This window comes from Mus pahari, chromosome 14 (assembly GCF_900095145.1).
Source record: "Mus pahari chromosome 14, PAHARI_EIJ_v1.1, whole genome shotgun sequence".
Lineage (NCBI taxonomy): Eukaryota > Metazoa > Chordata > Mammalia > Rodentia > Muridae > Mus > Mus pahari.
Window position 1 is genome coordinate 69,931,868 of NC_034603.1, and position 17,700 is coordinate 69,949,567.

At 45.5% G+C, this 17,700-nt stretch overlaps 1 protein-coding gene across 5 annotated transcripts in view; it reads right to left on the reverse strand.

The window, feature by feature from the left end:
- Window positions 1-2,383: 2,383 nt before the first annotated feature.
- The window catches only part of Gpatch8 (G-patch domain containing 8), a 69,737-nt gene continuing 54,420 nt past the window's right edge, over window positions 2,384-17,700 (reverse strand). For 4 of the 5 annotated variants that reach the window (XM_021211823.2, XM_029545628.1, XM_029545630.1 and 1 more), the window contains 2 exons: window positions 12,123-12,253; window positions 2,384-8,587 (listed from right to left, as the gene is read on the reverse strand). In XM_021211823.2, coding sequence (XP_021067482.1) covers window positions 4,681-8,587; window positions 12,123-12,253 — 4,038 coding nt within the window. In that variant the 3' untranslated portion in view covers window positions 2,384-4,680. Of the gene's footprint in view, window positions 8,588-12,122; window positions 12,254-13,357; window positions 13,408-17,700 lie in introns of all 5 variants that reach the window. The other variant, XM_021211824.2, reaches the window with a different exon arrangement.

Sequence of the window (17,700 nt, forward strand, 5' to 3'; positions counted from 1 at the left end):
ACTTGGTAGACCAGGCTGGCCTCGAACTCAGAAATCCGCCTGCCTCTGCCTCCCGAGTGCTGGGATTAAAGGCCTGCGCCACCAGGCCCGGCAACCTGACACCTATTTATCAGAGATGGACAAGCTAAGGTCATCTAAGAGGAGGAAACCTCAATTAAGAAAATGCTTCTTCCTCTCACCTCACCCCCCCCCCAAAAAAAAAAAAGAGAGAAAGAAAGAAAATGCTTCCATGAAGATTGAGTTGTAGGGGGCAAGGGCCCAGTCCATTGTGGGAGGGACCATCCCTGGGCTGGTGGTCCTGGGTTCTATAAGAAAGCAGGCTGAGGCCTGGTGATATGGCTCAGTGGGTAAGAGCACCCGACTGCTCTTCCAAAGGTCCAGAGTTCAAATCCCGGCAACCACATGGTGGCTCATAACCATCCGTAACAAGATCCGACGTCCTCTTCTGGAGTGTCTGAAGACAGCTACAGTGTACTTACATATAATAAATAAATCTTAAAAAAAAAAAAAAAAAAAAAAAAAAAAAGCAGGCTGAGCAAGCCATGAGGAGCAAGCCAGTAAGCAGCACCCCTTCATGGCTTCTCCATCAGCTTCTGCCTCTAGTTTCCTGCCTTGATTTCCTTTGATGATGAACTGTGATTTGGAAGTGTAAGCTGAAAACCCTTCCCTTTCAACTTGCTTTGGTTATGGCATTTATCGCAGCAGTAGACACCCTAAGACAGTGAGATTCAGTTTAGAATATGACACTGGCTGCCTGTGGCTACAAGGAATGGAGAAGGAAGGAAGGATCTTGTGTTAAAACCAGCTAGGTAGGGCAGAATTCTGGGTTAAAGGTGGTAATGCCTGAACTAGGTACTGGTGGTTAAGAATGAGACAGCAGAGATTGGCATAGTGACACAAGACTGTAATCCAGCAATTGGGAGAAAGATGACACACCAAGCTTGAAGTTAGCCTGAGCCTTATACCAACCCACCAAGGACATCCAAGGTGATAAAAACACAATGGCATGTTACCATTAAATAAAGCCAGAAGCCTGAGGTGGGAGGGCTGCATTGCTTTGGTGTCAGAACACGGTTATCTTGTGTCTGAAAGTGGGCTGAGGACTGGCAATATCCTGGCTTTCCTACTCCACTGGTCTGTGGGCGTGGAATCGGAAGGAACCCAGTTCTGAGTTCTGTCTAAGCATCCTTTAATCTAAAACCATCAAGCTTCTGTTATGGCTTGGCATTGAACGAGGTTAACAGAACGCCTAGAGGTGGCTTTCTCATCTCTTTTTAAGGAGATCGAAGAATTAGCTTGCTGGACTGGTGAGATGGCTTAGTGGTAAAGAACACTGGCTGTTCTGAGGTCCTGAGTTCAATTCCCAGCAACCACACAGTGATGCATGACCAAAGGGATCTGATGCCCTCTTCTGGCATGTAGGTATACATGCAGACAAGAACATTTCTACATTAGGAAAAATGTCCTCTCAGAGCTTATGATTGATTTTACTTGAAGCACTGAATGTAGGATGAATGGCACTTGGGTTCTGAAAAGATGCTACGCTTACATGGAACAGGGGGTTAAAGTCTAGCCAGGGATGCCAGCTAGAAAAGAGCTGGTTGAGTTGGTGTGGGTGAGGTGGAGCTTTCTGTGACAACGAGAATAGAAAGTCCTGGATTAGTCCTCCAGGGTGTAAGAGGGAGTACTGTCATGTTTCAAGACTAGAGGGCTGAGCCCTTATCAGAACAAAACAGCTGACTTCCCAGAGCACAGGCTATGCAGCCTGGTCTTTTCTGCTTGCCACCTTCCTTGCTCTCAGAAATGCACTTTTCAATTTCTATCACTGTTTGAACACAGATGCTTGGAATCTGTAGCACAGTTCTGAACACTCAGCTGTGGTAGCTAGAGAACAACTGCATCCGAGGAAGGGAGGAGACAGACATCACACAGCTCTGAGATGCTGAGGAAGAGGGAAGCCATCACTGGACCCCTTCCATGCCAGCTCTTCCTGCCCCTCCTGATGTGACTTCTTGGTGTGGATGAAGACTTTTGCTGGCTTCAGGCTTACAGGCCAGACAGAAGCACTCCAACATTACAGTGGTAATCAGAGTTGAATATGGTAACTCAAGCCTGGTAATACAGAATTTCACCTGGAGGTCAAAGGCTGGGCAGATGAATCTTAAGTGCACACTCCCATCACCTGCCTAAGACTGGAAAAGCATTCAGGTCTTCCTCTTAAGGTAAACTATCCCTGAACACGGGCAACCTGAGCGCTCAGGACAATTGTCAACATTTCAAGCTGGCCTAGAGGGCCCATTATCTGACCGCATCCAACAGGACACTTAATAACCCACACTCCACCTGCCCCAGCCTATGTGGCAGCAATCACAACAGACTCCACTAAGTTTCCACAAAGCATTGGTTTATTAGAAAGCCCCTTTCCCTCACTTTACAGCATATACATCTCTATCATATGTGATAAAGTTAAATACAATCTGTTATGCTTGTATGTAAGGATAGGTTATTTTGTTTTTCCTTTTTTTTTTTAAGTTTTAAAATCACTATTCTGGAAGTTAAGGAAAAATGCCTCCAGGACGGCAGAGGCGGCCAGAGCATGGCTCGATCTACAACCTAAGGAGAAGCAGCACAAAAATGTTAATACTGTTTTATTTAAATATTTACACAGGCTGAAAGCAAGAAGAAGCAGTCCCTTCACTTCAAACAGATGCCGTTTTTCCAGGGCTAGTTATCCCAAAAGTGATACTTATAAGGGGACAATGAGCAGAGGGCAGAAGCTCAGGCAGGGATGGGCCTCAAGTGCCCAGCACTCACTTCCCTAACACAGCCCACTCTGCTGGGGATTTGAGAAGGCATGAACGGAGAACCTTGGCCTAGGCAAGCAGGGTTTATGTCAGTTGATTGCTTAACCAGTTCTAGTCATAGGAAGAGCACTAACAAAGGAGATGAGACCTGCATTACAAGCACCTTTGGGTCAGTGTTAAGGAGGGCTGAGAGCCTGGGGGAAGGGCAAAGGGGAGAGGGCTGGATGGACTTCTGGTCAGTGTCACTGGAAAAAAGGAAAAAGGAACCTCTACTGCTGAAATAGCAATCGAGCTGGGCAGACGGCACAGAGCTTCGAAGACAAAATTCTCGACCTACTTATAAACGTGCTCACCTCCCAACCAAGAGAGAACTGTCCCAGCTCTAGTATCCTCTGGTCTACTTCTATTTTAGTGTCTAGCCAACCCAAAAGGCACATTTAAAAAATTGTCAGAGGGGGCTAAATACTAGGAAGGCAAATAAGACTGTCTGGAACAAGGTACCCAGGGGAACCAAAGGGTCCCTTTTCCCAGACAATCACCAAGTGTCACTGCTTCCAGAGAATAAAGCTGTTGAACCAATCCTCCCCTCCTCCATGGAGTCCACTGTTTCTCTGTATAACAAAGCACGTCAGGGAGGCCACTGCAACTGCGCATCCTTCTGACAGCAGCAGCTGCCTGCTGCTCATCAACCCAAGAGTCCCAGTGCAGGATGAACCAACTACTACAAATTATTTAACACTTGTCCCAGCAAAAAAAAAAAAAGAAAGAAAGAAAGAAAGAAAGAAAAGAAAAAAAAGTCAACATTTTTATAGTTCATAACTTCAAAAAATACAGAGGTTGATAAAATATACATGCTTAGTCATTTTTGCATCTAGCAGAAAACAAATACTTTATTTTTTCTTTTATTTTATAACCTTTAAAGTTTCTTAATTCAACTAGGGCAAACATATTTACAGAAAGCCACCAGAACAAGGATCACTTAAAGAGCTGGATGTAAAAAATATTATTGCAGTATACTACAAATACGGAACCTTTTTAATATGAGCTACAAAAAGCAGCATTTACGTTTATAGAGTTCAGTGCAATTTTACATTAAAAAATCCTATAAATTAAGAAGAAAACATCAACATAACAGAAGGAAATATACCCTTCAGACACGAGCTCCTTTCTGGGAAGCACATGGGTGACCCTATGTTCAGTGTAGCTTCTACTCACGATAGGATCTTCTTTTCTGGGATATGTAGATGCCTCTTCTGGGATGAGGGGCATGAGGACAGTAGTGCCAAATGCATGGCTGTTTGTAAGGAAAGTGGATCAAATTGCAGCCTGAGTTGCTTTTGGTTCTAGGTTAGACTCCCTCTTCCGCCTCACCTGGGATAAAGTGTCACAAAGGGATAGTCAAAGACACTGCCGAAAAGTGGAGTTTTCACCACTGGAGAGACAGCCTGGCCTTCCTCGTGGCACTGAGAAGGCAGGACCAGATGGGCCCATGGCAAGTGCTTTGGTGACAACCCATTAGAGGAGGAAAATGTTTTGAACTTACAGAGGGGAAGTGCAGAGGATCAGAAAGTCAGGGAGGAAGGAGGATTACTTGACAGTCTGCAGAGGCTGCTGCAGGAGTGTGGGTAGCACTTACTGGTGTTCCCTAGCTTAGAAACACAGGAGGGAGGGACTAATAGAAAGGGGGTAAATATCCCTGATAGTAAACCCAAAGCAAACCTCAAATCTAAATCCATCCCTGCAAGCCAAAACTCATTTCTTTGGCTGTCAAGACACTGCCCGTTCCAGCTTTTACTTGCTGGTATAAATGGCTCAACACCCCCAAGGGAAGAATAGGTCACCTTCCCTGGCTCAATACAGGCTTCTGACTCCCAACTCAAGTCCCATGGCTGGGAGGGTGCTGCAGGTCTTGACCTGAGAAGATGGGGTGAAGCAGTGGGTGAAGATGGAGGGCTGTGGCAGCTGCTGCTGCAGGCCGTGGGGCAAGCAGGGTGGGGTAGAGGGCAGCATGTGGGACGGGATGAAAGGTGAAGGGCCCAGGATGGATGGCTGAGGCAGGAATTATATGGATAGGGTGGCTAGCAAGAAAGGTGGCAGGGTGGCCAGGGATAATTGAGTGAGTGAGATGGGACAAGGAAATAGGGGTTAGATGGGGCTGGGGAATATGATGCACTTGAGCAAGCGGCTGAGGGTGGGGGTGAGGGTGAATGCCAATGGCGGCGGCGGCGGCTGCAGCATGATGCTGTAGGATGGCATGCTGAACAGTTGTGATGGAGGTGGCGGAGGCTGTGGCTGGCTGCTGAATGTGGATGGGTTGCAGGGCTGGTGTGGCTGGAGCTAGGGCGGTTGAGGCTGGAAAGGCCTTTACTTGTTTGGCCAGAAGTTGCTGCTGGATGTGCTGCTGTGCAGCCTGCTGGAGCTTGCTGTACTTCTCCATCTCCTCAGGGGTGAAGGTGATGGGCTGGCTCTCAAGAGGAGCCAAGGAAGCATCCTCAGCCCCATCTGTTGATTCAATACTGGGTTCCCCACTGGGAGGCGCGTAACTGGGGAAGTGCTCAAGGTCTGGGGCTATAGGCAGCAAGCTGGATTCTACTGGGCCTGGTTGACTGCCACTATCCAGAGACTCCAGAGTATCCCCATCACTGGGGTCCGGGAGGTAGTTATGGGAGATGGCTGGATCCCCAGGGTAGCAGTCAGTGTGGGCTGGGGTGCCTAGAGGAGCCACAGAGCGATCAGCAGTAGCTTCTTCGGGCTTTGGCTCCTCTGGGGGAGGGTCTGAGAAGGGACCAGCTGCTTCCTCTGAGCACGGATGCCCAAATGGAGCATCACTACTCCTTGGGGACCCTTCTTCTGGCTCTGAATGTTCCGGCTCTTCTCCCCTTTCTAAGCCAGGCTCTTCACATTTCTTATTGGACTTCCGGGTAGCTGGAAGCTTCCCTATCATTGGAAGAACAGGCTTATTACCAAGAGACGGGGGGAGCTTAGGTCCGAAGTAACCTTGTGGGGGGTTTTTGTACTTGAGCCCAGCCTTATTAGGGGTGGCCAGCACCTCCTCACACACATTGGGTTTCCTCTCTACTTTCCTGGACTGGATCTTCTCTAGCAGCAGTCTGGCAGTAACAGAATTCTTATCTTCAGGACTGCAGTCACTTTCTGACCCCCTTCCTGTGCCAGTATTGCTATTCTGGGAGGGCAGGCCTGCTCCTTTACTGTCATCTCCTCTGCCATCTTCTTTCTTTCCAGGACCTTCTCCCCGACCTGATCGGAAATAGTGGGGGGATTGAGAGCGGTAGATCTTTGAACGAATAAAATCCCGGCGGCTAGAGCGCCTTTCCTCTGGGCTCTCGTGACCCCACGAGCCCTTTCTGGAGCCTGATCTCTGAGAAGGGCTCCTGGTGCTGCGGCTCCGGTCCCGGCTATAGCTTCGGCTTCGTTGCCAGCTGTGGGCTGTGGTGCTGCGACTTCTCCTCTTGCTTCGACTGCGACTACAGCTGCTACTGCGGCTTCGACCCCGGGATCTTGATCGCTCCCTTGTATGACTCCGAGATCGGCTTCGAGACTGGCTGCAACTGAGGCTATAGTCATCATCAGATGATGAGTATTTGTGTCGTTTAGACCTGTGTTTGGAGCTGGCATAGTCTGAATCATCTGAATCGTGAGAGCGCTTAGAGTGCCTTCGTGAACGGTCACTATAGTCACTATAGCTATCATCAGAGTAACTGTGCTGTCTACTATAGCAGCTCTGGTCTGAAGAGGCGTCAGAGCTGCTAGAGTAAGACCGCCGGGAGGAACGATGCGAGGAATGGCGATGGCCAGACCGAGAGCGGCTACGAGAATGCTCACTACCCGAGTCTTCATCTTCCTCCTCTTCCTCCTCCTCCTCTTCCTCTTCTTCTTCCTCCTCTTCCTCCTCACTGTACTGGGATGGAGACTTCTGGTGCAGTCGATGTGAAGAAGCATCATCACTATCCTCATCACCACTACTGGGTTGGCTCCGATGGCTGGACCGGCTGCTATGTTTGGTGTTAGCTCTCCGCTGGCAGGAGGAAGTTGGTGGTTCACCTTTGTGTTTCCTCCCACTGTGATCCTGGCAACTGCTACCACCCCCACCGTCATCCTTCTTGCCACTGTTTCCTTCTTCAGCAGGAAGGGATCTCCGCTGGGAATCATCCTGAGCTCGGCGCCGTCTTCTCGGTGGTGCAGGGCTGCCACTTCCAGGAGGTTCTGGTTTGGGTCCTCGCTCAGAATCAGCTGCGGCTGATTTGTTCTTCTTGCGTTTTCGTTTCTTGCGCTTCTTAGATTTCTCCCCAGATTCTGCCTTAGAACTCTTCTCTTCCATGTCAGCCTTGTGTTTACGTTTGTGCTTGCTGGATTTTTTGTGTTTCTTTTTCTTCTTGTGTCTGTGAGACTTGCCTGATGGTTCTTTCTTGCTAGGGTGGCTTCTCCCAGTGTCTTCAGTTTCTGACGTATGGCTGCCCCCAGGCTCCTGCTTGTTCAGACTGCTACAGGCAGCCCCTGAAGCAGGTTCATCCACTCTACCTTCTGAAGAGAGCACTACATCCTGCTCTTCTTCCTGGCTTTTATTCGGTTCTCTAGGATCAAGGCTCTGGAGATGATCCTTTGAGGAGCCTCCGACATCTTTTGGCTTTTCTGTCCCTTTAGCTTTAGCATCTTTGTTTCTTGAAAGTTTAAAGTCAAAGTATAAAGGATTACAACTGTAGGAGATGGAAGGCTCTGCTTTGGTGAAAATGAGTAGTTCTGATGGCCACTGGAGGGCAGTGCTTTCATCCTTGCTTAAAACTGGAAAGAATGGACCAGTAGGATGCTTGGGTCCCTGGCCTGCTTTTGTTGCTGGGGTGGCCTGAGAAATTTCTTTAGGACTGGATTCACACATCTGGCTCTCTGAAGTCTCCCTACTCTCTACACTTTGCTCATCTTCCCCTCCTCCAGAGCCTTTCTTTGTTTCAGTTTTGCCTCCAGGCTCTGAAGGCCCAACCACAGTGGCTTCCTTTTGCAGCTCAGAAACTTCACCAACTGTTTTTTCTGCTCCTTGGCTCGCTGCTGCCTTACTACAGCCTTTAGGCTTGGGAGAACTGCCTTTTCTGTTCTCAGGGGCATTTTTTGAGTGTGTACTATGATCCCCTTCCATCTGTTCACTGGCTCTCATAAAGAGTAAAAAGGGGAAATTAGGTTTGACCTTGCAGTGTGCTGGGGGCATGTAGTGGTAATATTCTGGCTCTGTAGCCCCTGCTCCTTCTTCCCGTTTCATCTTTTTCAACTTGGACAGTGTTGAGGCAAGGGACCCTCCATCCTGAGGGTCTTCATCTTCTTTCTTTCCATCAAGATTACCAGTGCCATCAGTATCCCCCACCTTCTGCACCCCTTGGTCAGAACTCTTGTCATCAGCCTTCGTTCCATCTTCTGAGCTCCCTTCCTCTGCATGGTCCTTGAAAACAGATGCTATTGATTCAAGTTTGACGGGAGCTTTCTTGGCAAAGGAAAATGATACTCCCAACTTCTGCAGTGGGGGTCCCAGATTATTCTTGATGCCAAAGCTGATACCCTGGGAGGCTAACCCAGAAGCCTGTGACAGTCCAGAGGTATTAGTGATCTGTACTGACGTGAAGGGGCCTCCTTTATCTGTGGAGAAGTCTGCTCCAAAGCCACAAGAAGACACAGCACTTGCACCACTGTTGGTTGACGACTCATCTTTATCCTCCTCTCCGCCATCCTCGTCTACAGCCACCGTGGTTGGTCGGAACATGGGCCCGCTTCCGGGTGCACTATACAGTGGTTGAGAAAGTGAGAAAACAAAAGAGAGGATTCAAGTTATAGATCTTATATAAAACATTTAAACATTTAACATTCTTCGTCCTTCCACTCATCATAGGCTGGTCTCAAAGATACAGAGTGGCCATCAGCAATGTGCTGATGAATGGAACTTGTTGAACAGAGGTACACAAAGTTTCATTTGGTTAAAGTACCATGCTAAATTCCCAAGGCTATTGCTATCCTCTAAGCTGCTTGCCCTACTAAAAGGCTCAAGTTCTTTACCAATAGCAGCACCTCACAGCTTCTTCTTTAATCTGTTACCAAGCCTTTTTTTTTTTTTTTTTAAATTAAAATAATTCTCTGGGGCTGATGAGATGGCTTAGTGATTAAGAGCACTGGTTGCTCTTTCAAAGGTCCCAAGTTCAATTCTCAGCAACCACATGGTGGCTCACAACAATCTATAAAGGGATCTGATGCCCTCTTCTGGCATGCAAGTGTACATGCAGACAGAGCAAATCATGTATTAGAGCAATCAAATATTTAAAACAAATTTTTTCCTTTTCATTTTATTTTAATTTTATGTGCACATTTTGCTTTTATGTATGCCTGTGTACTACATGTATGCATTGCCTTTGGAAGTCAGAAGAGGACATTGGATCCCCTGGGATTGGAGTTTATAAAAGAGTGTGAACTGGAAATTGAATCCAGGTTCTCTGAAGGGCATCTAGTGCTCTTTAACCACTGAACAATCTTTCTAGTGCCTCCACTTTCAAGATTACATGTATTTGTTTAGTGGGGGTGGGGTGGGGTGGTGGCAGACAGACAGACAGAAAGAATGCATGTTAAAGGCCCATATTTAGAGGCTAGAGCTAGTTCTCTCCATCTACCATGTGGATTCTGGGGTTTGAAATTAGGTAGCAAAAACCTTTACCAACTGGGCCATCTTGCTGGACTTCCAATCTTCCTATATCACCCTACAGTAACCTGGCATATAATCAACTATGTGGATATGCAACCATTCCAAAGGTTAGGACATGGTGGTTCAAGCCTTTAAGCACAGTACTTAGGAGGAAGAGACACAGGATTATTATTGAATTCAAGATTGGTTTCATCTATGTAGTGAGTTCTAGTTCATCCTAGACAACAAAGGAAGACCTTGTCCCCCAATCCCACCCCCAAAGGGCTATATTTCATTTAGCTAAAGAAAAGCTTTAATTTTCCCTACACTTTCAAATTTACATTAAAAAAAATCTGTTGCTGTTCAAGATGGAATCCAAGCAGATATAGATAGTAAGACATATTATATTATGTCATAGTCTACCTCATATCAATGAACAAATGATGTTGCATGTACAGAGCCCAGTGCCAAACCAGTAACCTACACACTGATCATTCTTACCTGGTCATTGTTTAATTTATAAAATAGCTCAAGTTGCTTCTGAAGAAAAACAACTGTTATAATATGTTCTGAACCAGAAAGTAGCCTGACATACATCTTTTGTGGAGATATCCTTAGAACATGCCCAAGAAAGATGCATTTACTATAGGAAATGTTGCAAATTGGGCTCGTGAGATGGTTTAGCAGGTAAAGGTGGCCATCTAAGCCTAGTGACCTGAGTTTAATCCCTAGAAGCCATATAAAGGTAAACAGACCAGCCTGCAGTGCTGCCCTGTCATCCACACACACCATGGCACATGAATCCATGCACGAACACAGTAAGCAAATGCAGTTTGTAAATTGGTCAGTAATTGGCTACCATGCAACCAAGCATGGTAGCCCACACCTTTGATCCCAGCACTCTGGAGGCAGAGGCAGGAGGATCTCTGAGTTTAAGGCCAGCCTGGTCTACAAACCAAACAAATTAAACACAGAATAGAAATCTGAAATATAGGCTAAGACCAAACCAAGAAATATGAGGGGAATGGTCCTCTGGAGAGTGACCGAAACACATAGGTGTACACATATTTCATATGTCAGGGTGTTATGCTTTTGCAGGTAAAGTGGTAAGATTTCTGAACATTCAGAAGCCAAGGCTCTGTCCCATCCTCCTTCTCCTTCTTTTTTGTTTGTTTTCCTGTGTAGTCCTGGCTGTCCTGGAGCTCGCTAGGTAGACCAGCATGGTTTCAAAGCCCTAGAGATTTGCCTGTTTCTGCCTCCCAAGTGCTGGGATGAAAGGCGTGCACCACTATGCCTGGCCCCCTCTTCTAACTCTCAAAGTCTCTGTCTTTTATTTTTCCCAGTAGTGAAGAACTTGGATCCTTTATTTTTATATAGATCAATCTGGCTTCAAATTCAGAAATAGGCCTGTCTCTGTTTCCAGAGTGCTGTGATTAGGGCATACACAATCACACTGGCTAACTGTATAGTTTTAAAAGGCAGCGAGAATACTTGACTAGGACATGTGCTAGGAGGTTGTAGTGGTAACCTGGAGAGCTGTGCTTTTCTGCATGGTGTGCTGGGGAGTGTGGAACAGAAACCACGGCCTCACTGTGGCAGGAGGCACCTTTTAGTTGTGTCTAATAGAGTCAGTCACTCTTCAGGACAACTCCACGGAGCTCTCCACTTCACCCCTTCTCCTTTCTCTTTTCAGACAGGCTCTCAGGTGTCCCCAGGATGACCTCAGACTCATTATACAACCAAGCACAGTCCTGGACTTCTGGTCCTCCTGCCTCTACATCCTGAATGTTGGGATTACAGGTATTGCCAACATTCTTATGTGGTACTGCAGAATCAAACTTAGGACATTATATATCCTTATGTAAAGCACTGACATAGACACCCGGCCCAATTAAAAACCTTGTTTTAAGAGTTTCTATTTTATTTTTACTTATGAGCACTCGGCATGTACACATGATCGCCAGAAGAGGGCAGCAGATTCCTTACAGAGGGTTGTAAGACCCTGTGGTTGCTGGGAACTGAACAGGACCTATGGAAGAGCAGTTAGTGTTCACACTGCTGAGCCATCTCTCCACAGCCCCTCCCCCACCACCCAAGTTAAATATTTTTTAGATATATACTTTTTGAGATCAGGTCTCATCAGCCAGGTTGGCTTTAATCTTACCTTGCCTCAGACTCCCAAGAGCTAGGATTATAGGCATGAGCTACTAGATCCAGTGTTTGAATTATAATTTTAAATCTGTAAATTTAAAATTTAAGGATTCTGGGCTGGAGAGATGGCTCAGAGGTTAAGAGCACTGACTGCCCTTCCAGAGGTCCTGAGTTCAATTCCCAGAGGTCCTGAGTTCAATTCCCAGCAACCACATGTGGCTCACAACTATCTGTAACGGGATAAGATGCCTTCTTCTGGTGTGTCTGAAACTACAGTGTACTCATACACATAAAATAAATAAATAAATACTTTTTTTTAAAAAAAGGGGGGGAGGGTTGGGGATTTAGTTCAGTGGTAGAGCGCTTGCCTAGGAAGCGCAAGGCCCTGGGTTTGGTCCTCAGCTATGGGGAAAAAAAAAAAAAAAAAAAAGACAAAATAACAAAAATTTAAGGATTCTATTTATCTACAGGCCATTCCTGACATGAAATTTTCCTACCATTCAGCCTGTTTTCTTTGCTCTGCCAACTCATGGAGCCGCCGAAGGGCTTTTTCTTGTTTCTTCTCATCTTTGCGGGATCTTGAAGAGACATTTCGGGCAAACTCTCTCTGCTTGAGATCTTTTAATCTCTGAGGTAAAAAGAAAGAAACAGAAGGTGAGCAATTTTAAATAACACTGAGATGTGAAGGCAAAGCATTTATAATATTTACCCTGAACCAATGTTATAACACTGGCATGGAATACACTATTCTATTCATGTAGTACTCAGAAACACAATGGCTGGTCACTTTGAGCATGACACTTGGATTATGGGCATTTGTAATTAGGACAGCAAGTCATTTGCCTTATTGTACAAAACAAAATGATTTCAGAAGCAACACACAATTTTTAGACTATTGGGAAGAAAGCAAAGAGACCAATCACCTGCTCTTCCAGGATGCAGACCCAGACAAACATGTGAGAGAAACTGTAGTAACACAGGCCAAAGTGAACAGAAAGGGGTTAGGCTGGTACAGAAAATTACCCAAGGTGTAAGATCTAAAAAAAAAGCAATGTACAGCTTACATGGGAGGTTATCATTATCAGAGCAAACAGAAATACGTTCCCACCACAAAAGTGTGGGGGTTTTAGTGATAACAGAGGTTTCTTACAATTATTAAAGTCGAGAGAGAGGTCTTCCAACCCTGGCATGTTCAGACTCAGCCTGACCACTCTCATCCAGCCTGTCTGCTGGAATGGAAATCATTCCGCTGTTTTCCACTCCTCCATATCCCTGAGAGGAACACCAGTGAAGAAGGACAACACAGGAAAGTTGACGATTCTGTGACTTAAAATTCTAGTAACAGAATGGGCCTTTTGTTCTCAGAAGCTACTATGTAATTTTCCTCAAAACAAAAGAAAACAAAAACCGAAGAAGTGTCATGAGACAGGCTGGTGACAGAGTCGGACATACCCATCTACAATGAAGACAGTGCAACACACTCCAGAACATGAAAAGTGAAAAGCAAGGCCTGCCCATCAGCCTACGCTCTCCCAACAGCTTAGGAAAAGGGAGCTGACCCAATATAAAGTGGACATTGCTTTAGAAAGGCATGGTGTTCAACAGACAGAGGAATTTTCTTACCTAATATTTATGAAATGTGTTTCAAATCTTTTGGAACTGGGAGGGGGAAGGGTAGAAAGACACACACACACAAAAGATATACAGCTAAAGACACTATAGAAAAACTCACTCTTGTGATCTGGGCTCCCAAATTAGAAGGATTTGCTCTCAAAACATCAGCTGAAAACGTCACATCACAAAGAGAAAAAAAAGTAAAAAATAAAACAAGAGTGGAAGAGAAAAAATAAGGCAAGCATTACTACATAAGCTCTCAGTGAATCTACAAATGATTACTCAACATCAGGGACAAAAGCATCTACTCAACAAGGGCTGGGGAGAAGCAAGAGTGGAAAAACACACATGTGCATGTATGTATGTGTACACACACACACACACACACACACACAACGAGTAATCACATTTAGATAAATGAAACTACCCTTTTTCTGTAATACGTTCCATTTCCTCAAGAGAAATGGTCAGAGAACGTCAGAAAAGACTGCTACTGTCGATGAGCAGTGAGTGAGGCCGTACTCATTCCTCTTAAGTTTGGAGAACTTCAATTAATCAACAGCTAACAAAGCTGGTGCTTGTGTAGGTCCCATATAGATTTAGTTTCTATAAACTCAAGTCATTCCCCACCCCCCTTTGGTACTAAGCTTACTACTGAACTATCTATAGCCAACCCTTTTAGAGAAGGCCTCACTGAGGTGCCTGAAGTCACCTTAGTCTGTGGTCCAGGCAGGTCTTGAACTCCTGCTGCTGCCTTCCAAGTAGCTGGGATTATACTTTTGTACCACCAGGCTCAGTGAGGATCAACTATCTTAAGAAGTATGAATTTCAATGTTTTTCTTTTGAGAGGAATGGGGCAGAAAGGATTCACTATGACTATTATGCCATTTGTTTGGATAAATCCTTTTTTCTCCTTCCTAAGCACTTAACAGACTCTCTTATCAAAATTCAAATAGAATGCAATGTTTTTCTCATATCTCCCTATAAACCTCATGAAGTTCTACGTGCATCTCACTCAAAGCAGGCATTTGTTGAATTACAGGACATGGTTCAAAAAATCATCATTTTCATCAAAGCCTGGAGCCTCCAGATTTTGTCAGACAAGGGTTAGGTTTTCTTCTTCCTCTTCTGTCTTTTGTTGGTCTTTGAACAAGGTCTCATTACGTAGCCCTTGGCTGGCCTAGAACTAAAGAGAGAACACTTGCCTCTGTCTCCGGAGTACAGGGATTAAACGGGTGGTCCAGCACACCTGGCTCTATACATTCTCAAAGATGAAGGAACAGGACCAAGACCACAGCATTCTCAACACATTCTACCCAAAAGTCCTGCCCCAAGTACACAGACAGGAAACAGAATGTCGTCAAGGAGGCACATCTCAAATGTTAAGCTTCCTTCTAGGTACCCGAGTACTCTATCAAGTCCAGCAAATATTCCTTCATCACACTCACAAACTTCACAGTCAAACCTGGAGTCTCAGGGTAGAATGAGAACTTCCCAGGTTTAGCACAGTCTGAGAGACAGCATATGAACCTCCCCAAACCCAGCACAGACACAACTACCTTTTTGATGGTGACTGCCTTATTCATGGTTTCTATTCCTGCACAAAACACCAAGACCAAGAAGCAAGTTGGGGAGGAAAGGGCTTATTCTGCTTACACTTCCACACTGCTGTTCATCACCAAAGGACATCAGGACTGGAACTCAAGCAGGAATCAGGAGCTGATGCAGAGGGCATGGAGGGATGTTACTTACTGGCTTGCTTCCCCTGGCTTGCTCAGCTTGATTTCTTATAGAACCCAAAACTACCAACCCAGGGATGGCACTACCCACAATGGGCCCTCCCTCCCTTAATCACTGAGAAAATGCCCACAGCTGGATCTCATGGAGGCATTTCCCCAAGGAAGGCTCCTTTCTCTGTGATAACTTCAGCTTGTGTCAAGTTGATACACAAACACATCACTATTAAGCCTCAACCCATACTTTCTTATTCACCAAGATCTAAATAACTTTAAAAGTCCCACAGTCTTTGCTAATTCTTACATATTCAAAATTCAATCCCTTTAAAATATCTGATCTCTTTTAAAATTCAAAGACTTTTTAAAAGTCAATGTCTCTCAACTGTTGGCTCCATCAAAATACTTTCTTCTTTCAGAAGGGATAACTATCAGGGCACAGCACAATCAAAAGCAAAATCAAACTCTAATGGTACAATATCTGGGATCCACTCATGATCTTCTGGGCTTCTCCAAGGGCTTGAGTCACTTCTCCAGCTCTGCCCTTTGTAGCATACACCCTGTCTTCTAGGCTCCAGCTGCCTGTATTCCACTGCTGCTGCTGCTCTTGGTGGTCACTCATGGTACTGGCACTTCCAAAACACTGCAATTAGGCTTCACCAATAGCCTCTCATAGGCTCTCTTCATGGTGCCAAGCCTCAACTCCTTTGCATGACCCCTTTAGTCCTGGGCCATCAATTGCAACTGAGGCTGCACCTTCACCAATGGCCTTTCATGGCCTCTCACAGTGCCAAGCCTCAGCTGCTCTCCTTGACCCCTTTATGCCTTCAAAACCAGTACCACCTGCGTGACTCTTACACATTACCAAGTCTTGCTGCAGCATGAGTTACAACCTTGGCTATCTCTGGAACACAGACCCTGTGATCTCAGGAAACAATTCCCAGATTTCACCTCAATGATGCTGGTCTCTTCTTAATCACCACTAATTTCTTAGCTCCAGGTAACCAGCATCGATAGTCCCAGTAATGCAAAGGTTGCACTTGAGTAGTTCTGGTGTCTTGTTAATCACAGCTGATTCTTCAGCCCCAGCTAACCAGAATCACAGAATCTTCACAATCAAAATAGCAACAGCCCTGATAAGAGTCTTTAATTTTCCCTCTGAAATTTCACAAGCCAGGCCTCCATCTTCTGCACTGTTCTCAACATTATCTTCCAAGCTCCTATACAACATCCCACAGAGCTCTTAACATTCTAATGGCTCTTCTAGCTCAAAGTTCCAAAGTCCTTCCACAGTCCTCCCCAAAACATTGTCAGATCATCACAGGAATACCAATTTGTCTTAGTCAGGGTTTCTTCATTTCTTTCTAAAGATTTTTATTTATTGTATGTATTTACACTGTCGATGTTTTCAGACACCCCAGAAGAGGGCATTGGATCCCATTACAGATGGATGTGAGCCACCATGTGGGTGCTGGGAATTGAACTCTGGACCTCTAGAAGAGCAGTCAGTGCTCTTAACCACTAAGTTATCCCTCCAGCCCCTAGTCAGTGTTTATTCAGCTTACACTTCCACACCAAAAGAAGTCAGTACAAGCCGGGTGTGGTGGCGCACGCCTTTGATCCTAGCACTTGGGAGGCAGAGGCAGGCGGATTTCTGAGTTCGAGGCCAGCCTGGTCTACAGAGTGAGTTCCAGAACAGCTAGGGCTATACAGAGAAACCCTGTCTCGAAAAACAAAACAAAACAAAACAAAACAAAACAAAAAAAGAAGTCAGTACAGTGACATTCTGATAGAATGGAAAAACATGCTTTTTCTTTAAAAGGAATCATTTCTTTATGTGTTTATTTATTTACTGTGCTTCCCCCCCCTCCATGGGGTCCCAGGGAATGACCTGTGTCATAGGCTGAGTGAGCAGCAGACCCTCTTTCATCTACTGAGCCATCTCATGGGTTCCAAGACTCGGTTAACATTCTATTTTCCTTATCTGACTCCAATTTTCTTTCCCACTTGAGATCAAAGAACTCCCTTTACCAAGGCTCTGCCGTCCCTGCCCCTGCACCCTAAGAACCCAGAATAGCATTCTCCCCCATCAGTAACTTGCCCTGGTTCTCATCTGTGACTGTCAGGTTCTGTTCTCAATGCAGCTGCTCCTGTCTTTCAAAAAGGTGCAAGTGTACAGCTTCAGTCAGAAAGACTGGGTCAAGCCACTCATCACCAGTCACCCAAGTCTGTACCTCACAGCCTCAGCTGTCCTCACTGTAAAATTAGAATGAGGTATTAATAGGTTTATGAGATTAAATGCCAAACTAACCACCTTTTCTTTTAATATTTCAGTCCCAGGCCTTACTCATGGCAAGTGCTGTACAACTAAACTGCCTACAGCCCTCTTTTTACTTTTATTTTCAGAAAGGGCATCTAGCACTGACCTGCCCAGGCTGGCTCACAACAAAGCACCTAGCAGCAGGTCACAACTGCTCATATTGCTTCTCTCTCTCTCTCTTTCTCTCCCTCCCTCCCTCCCTCCCTCCCTTCTCTCTTTTGGTTTTCAAGACAGTTCTACTATGTAGTTCTGGCTGGCTGTCCTAGAACTCACTCTGTAGATCAGGCTGGCCTCAAACTCAAGAGACCTGCCTGCCTCTGCTCTGCCTCCCTTGGGATTAAAGGTGTGTACCACCACCCAGTTACTACTTTTATTTATTATTATTATTATTATTATTATTATTTTTTT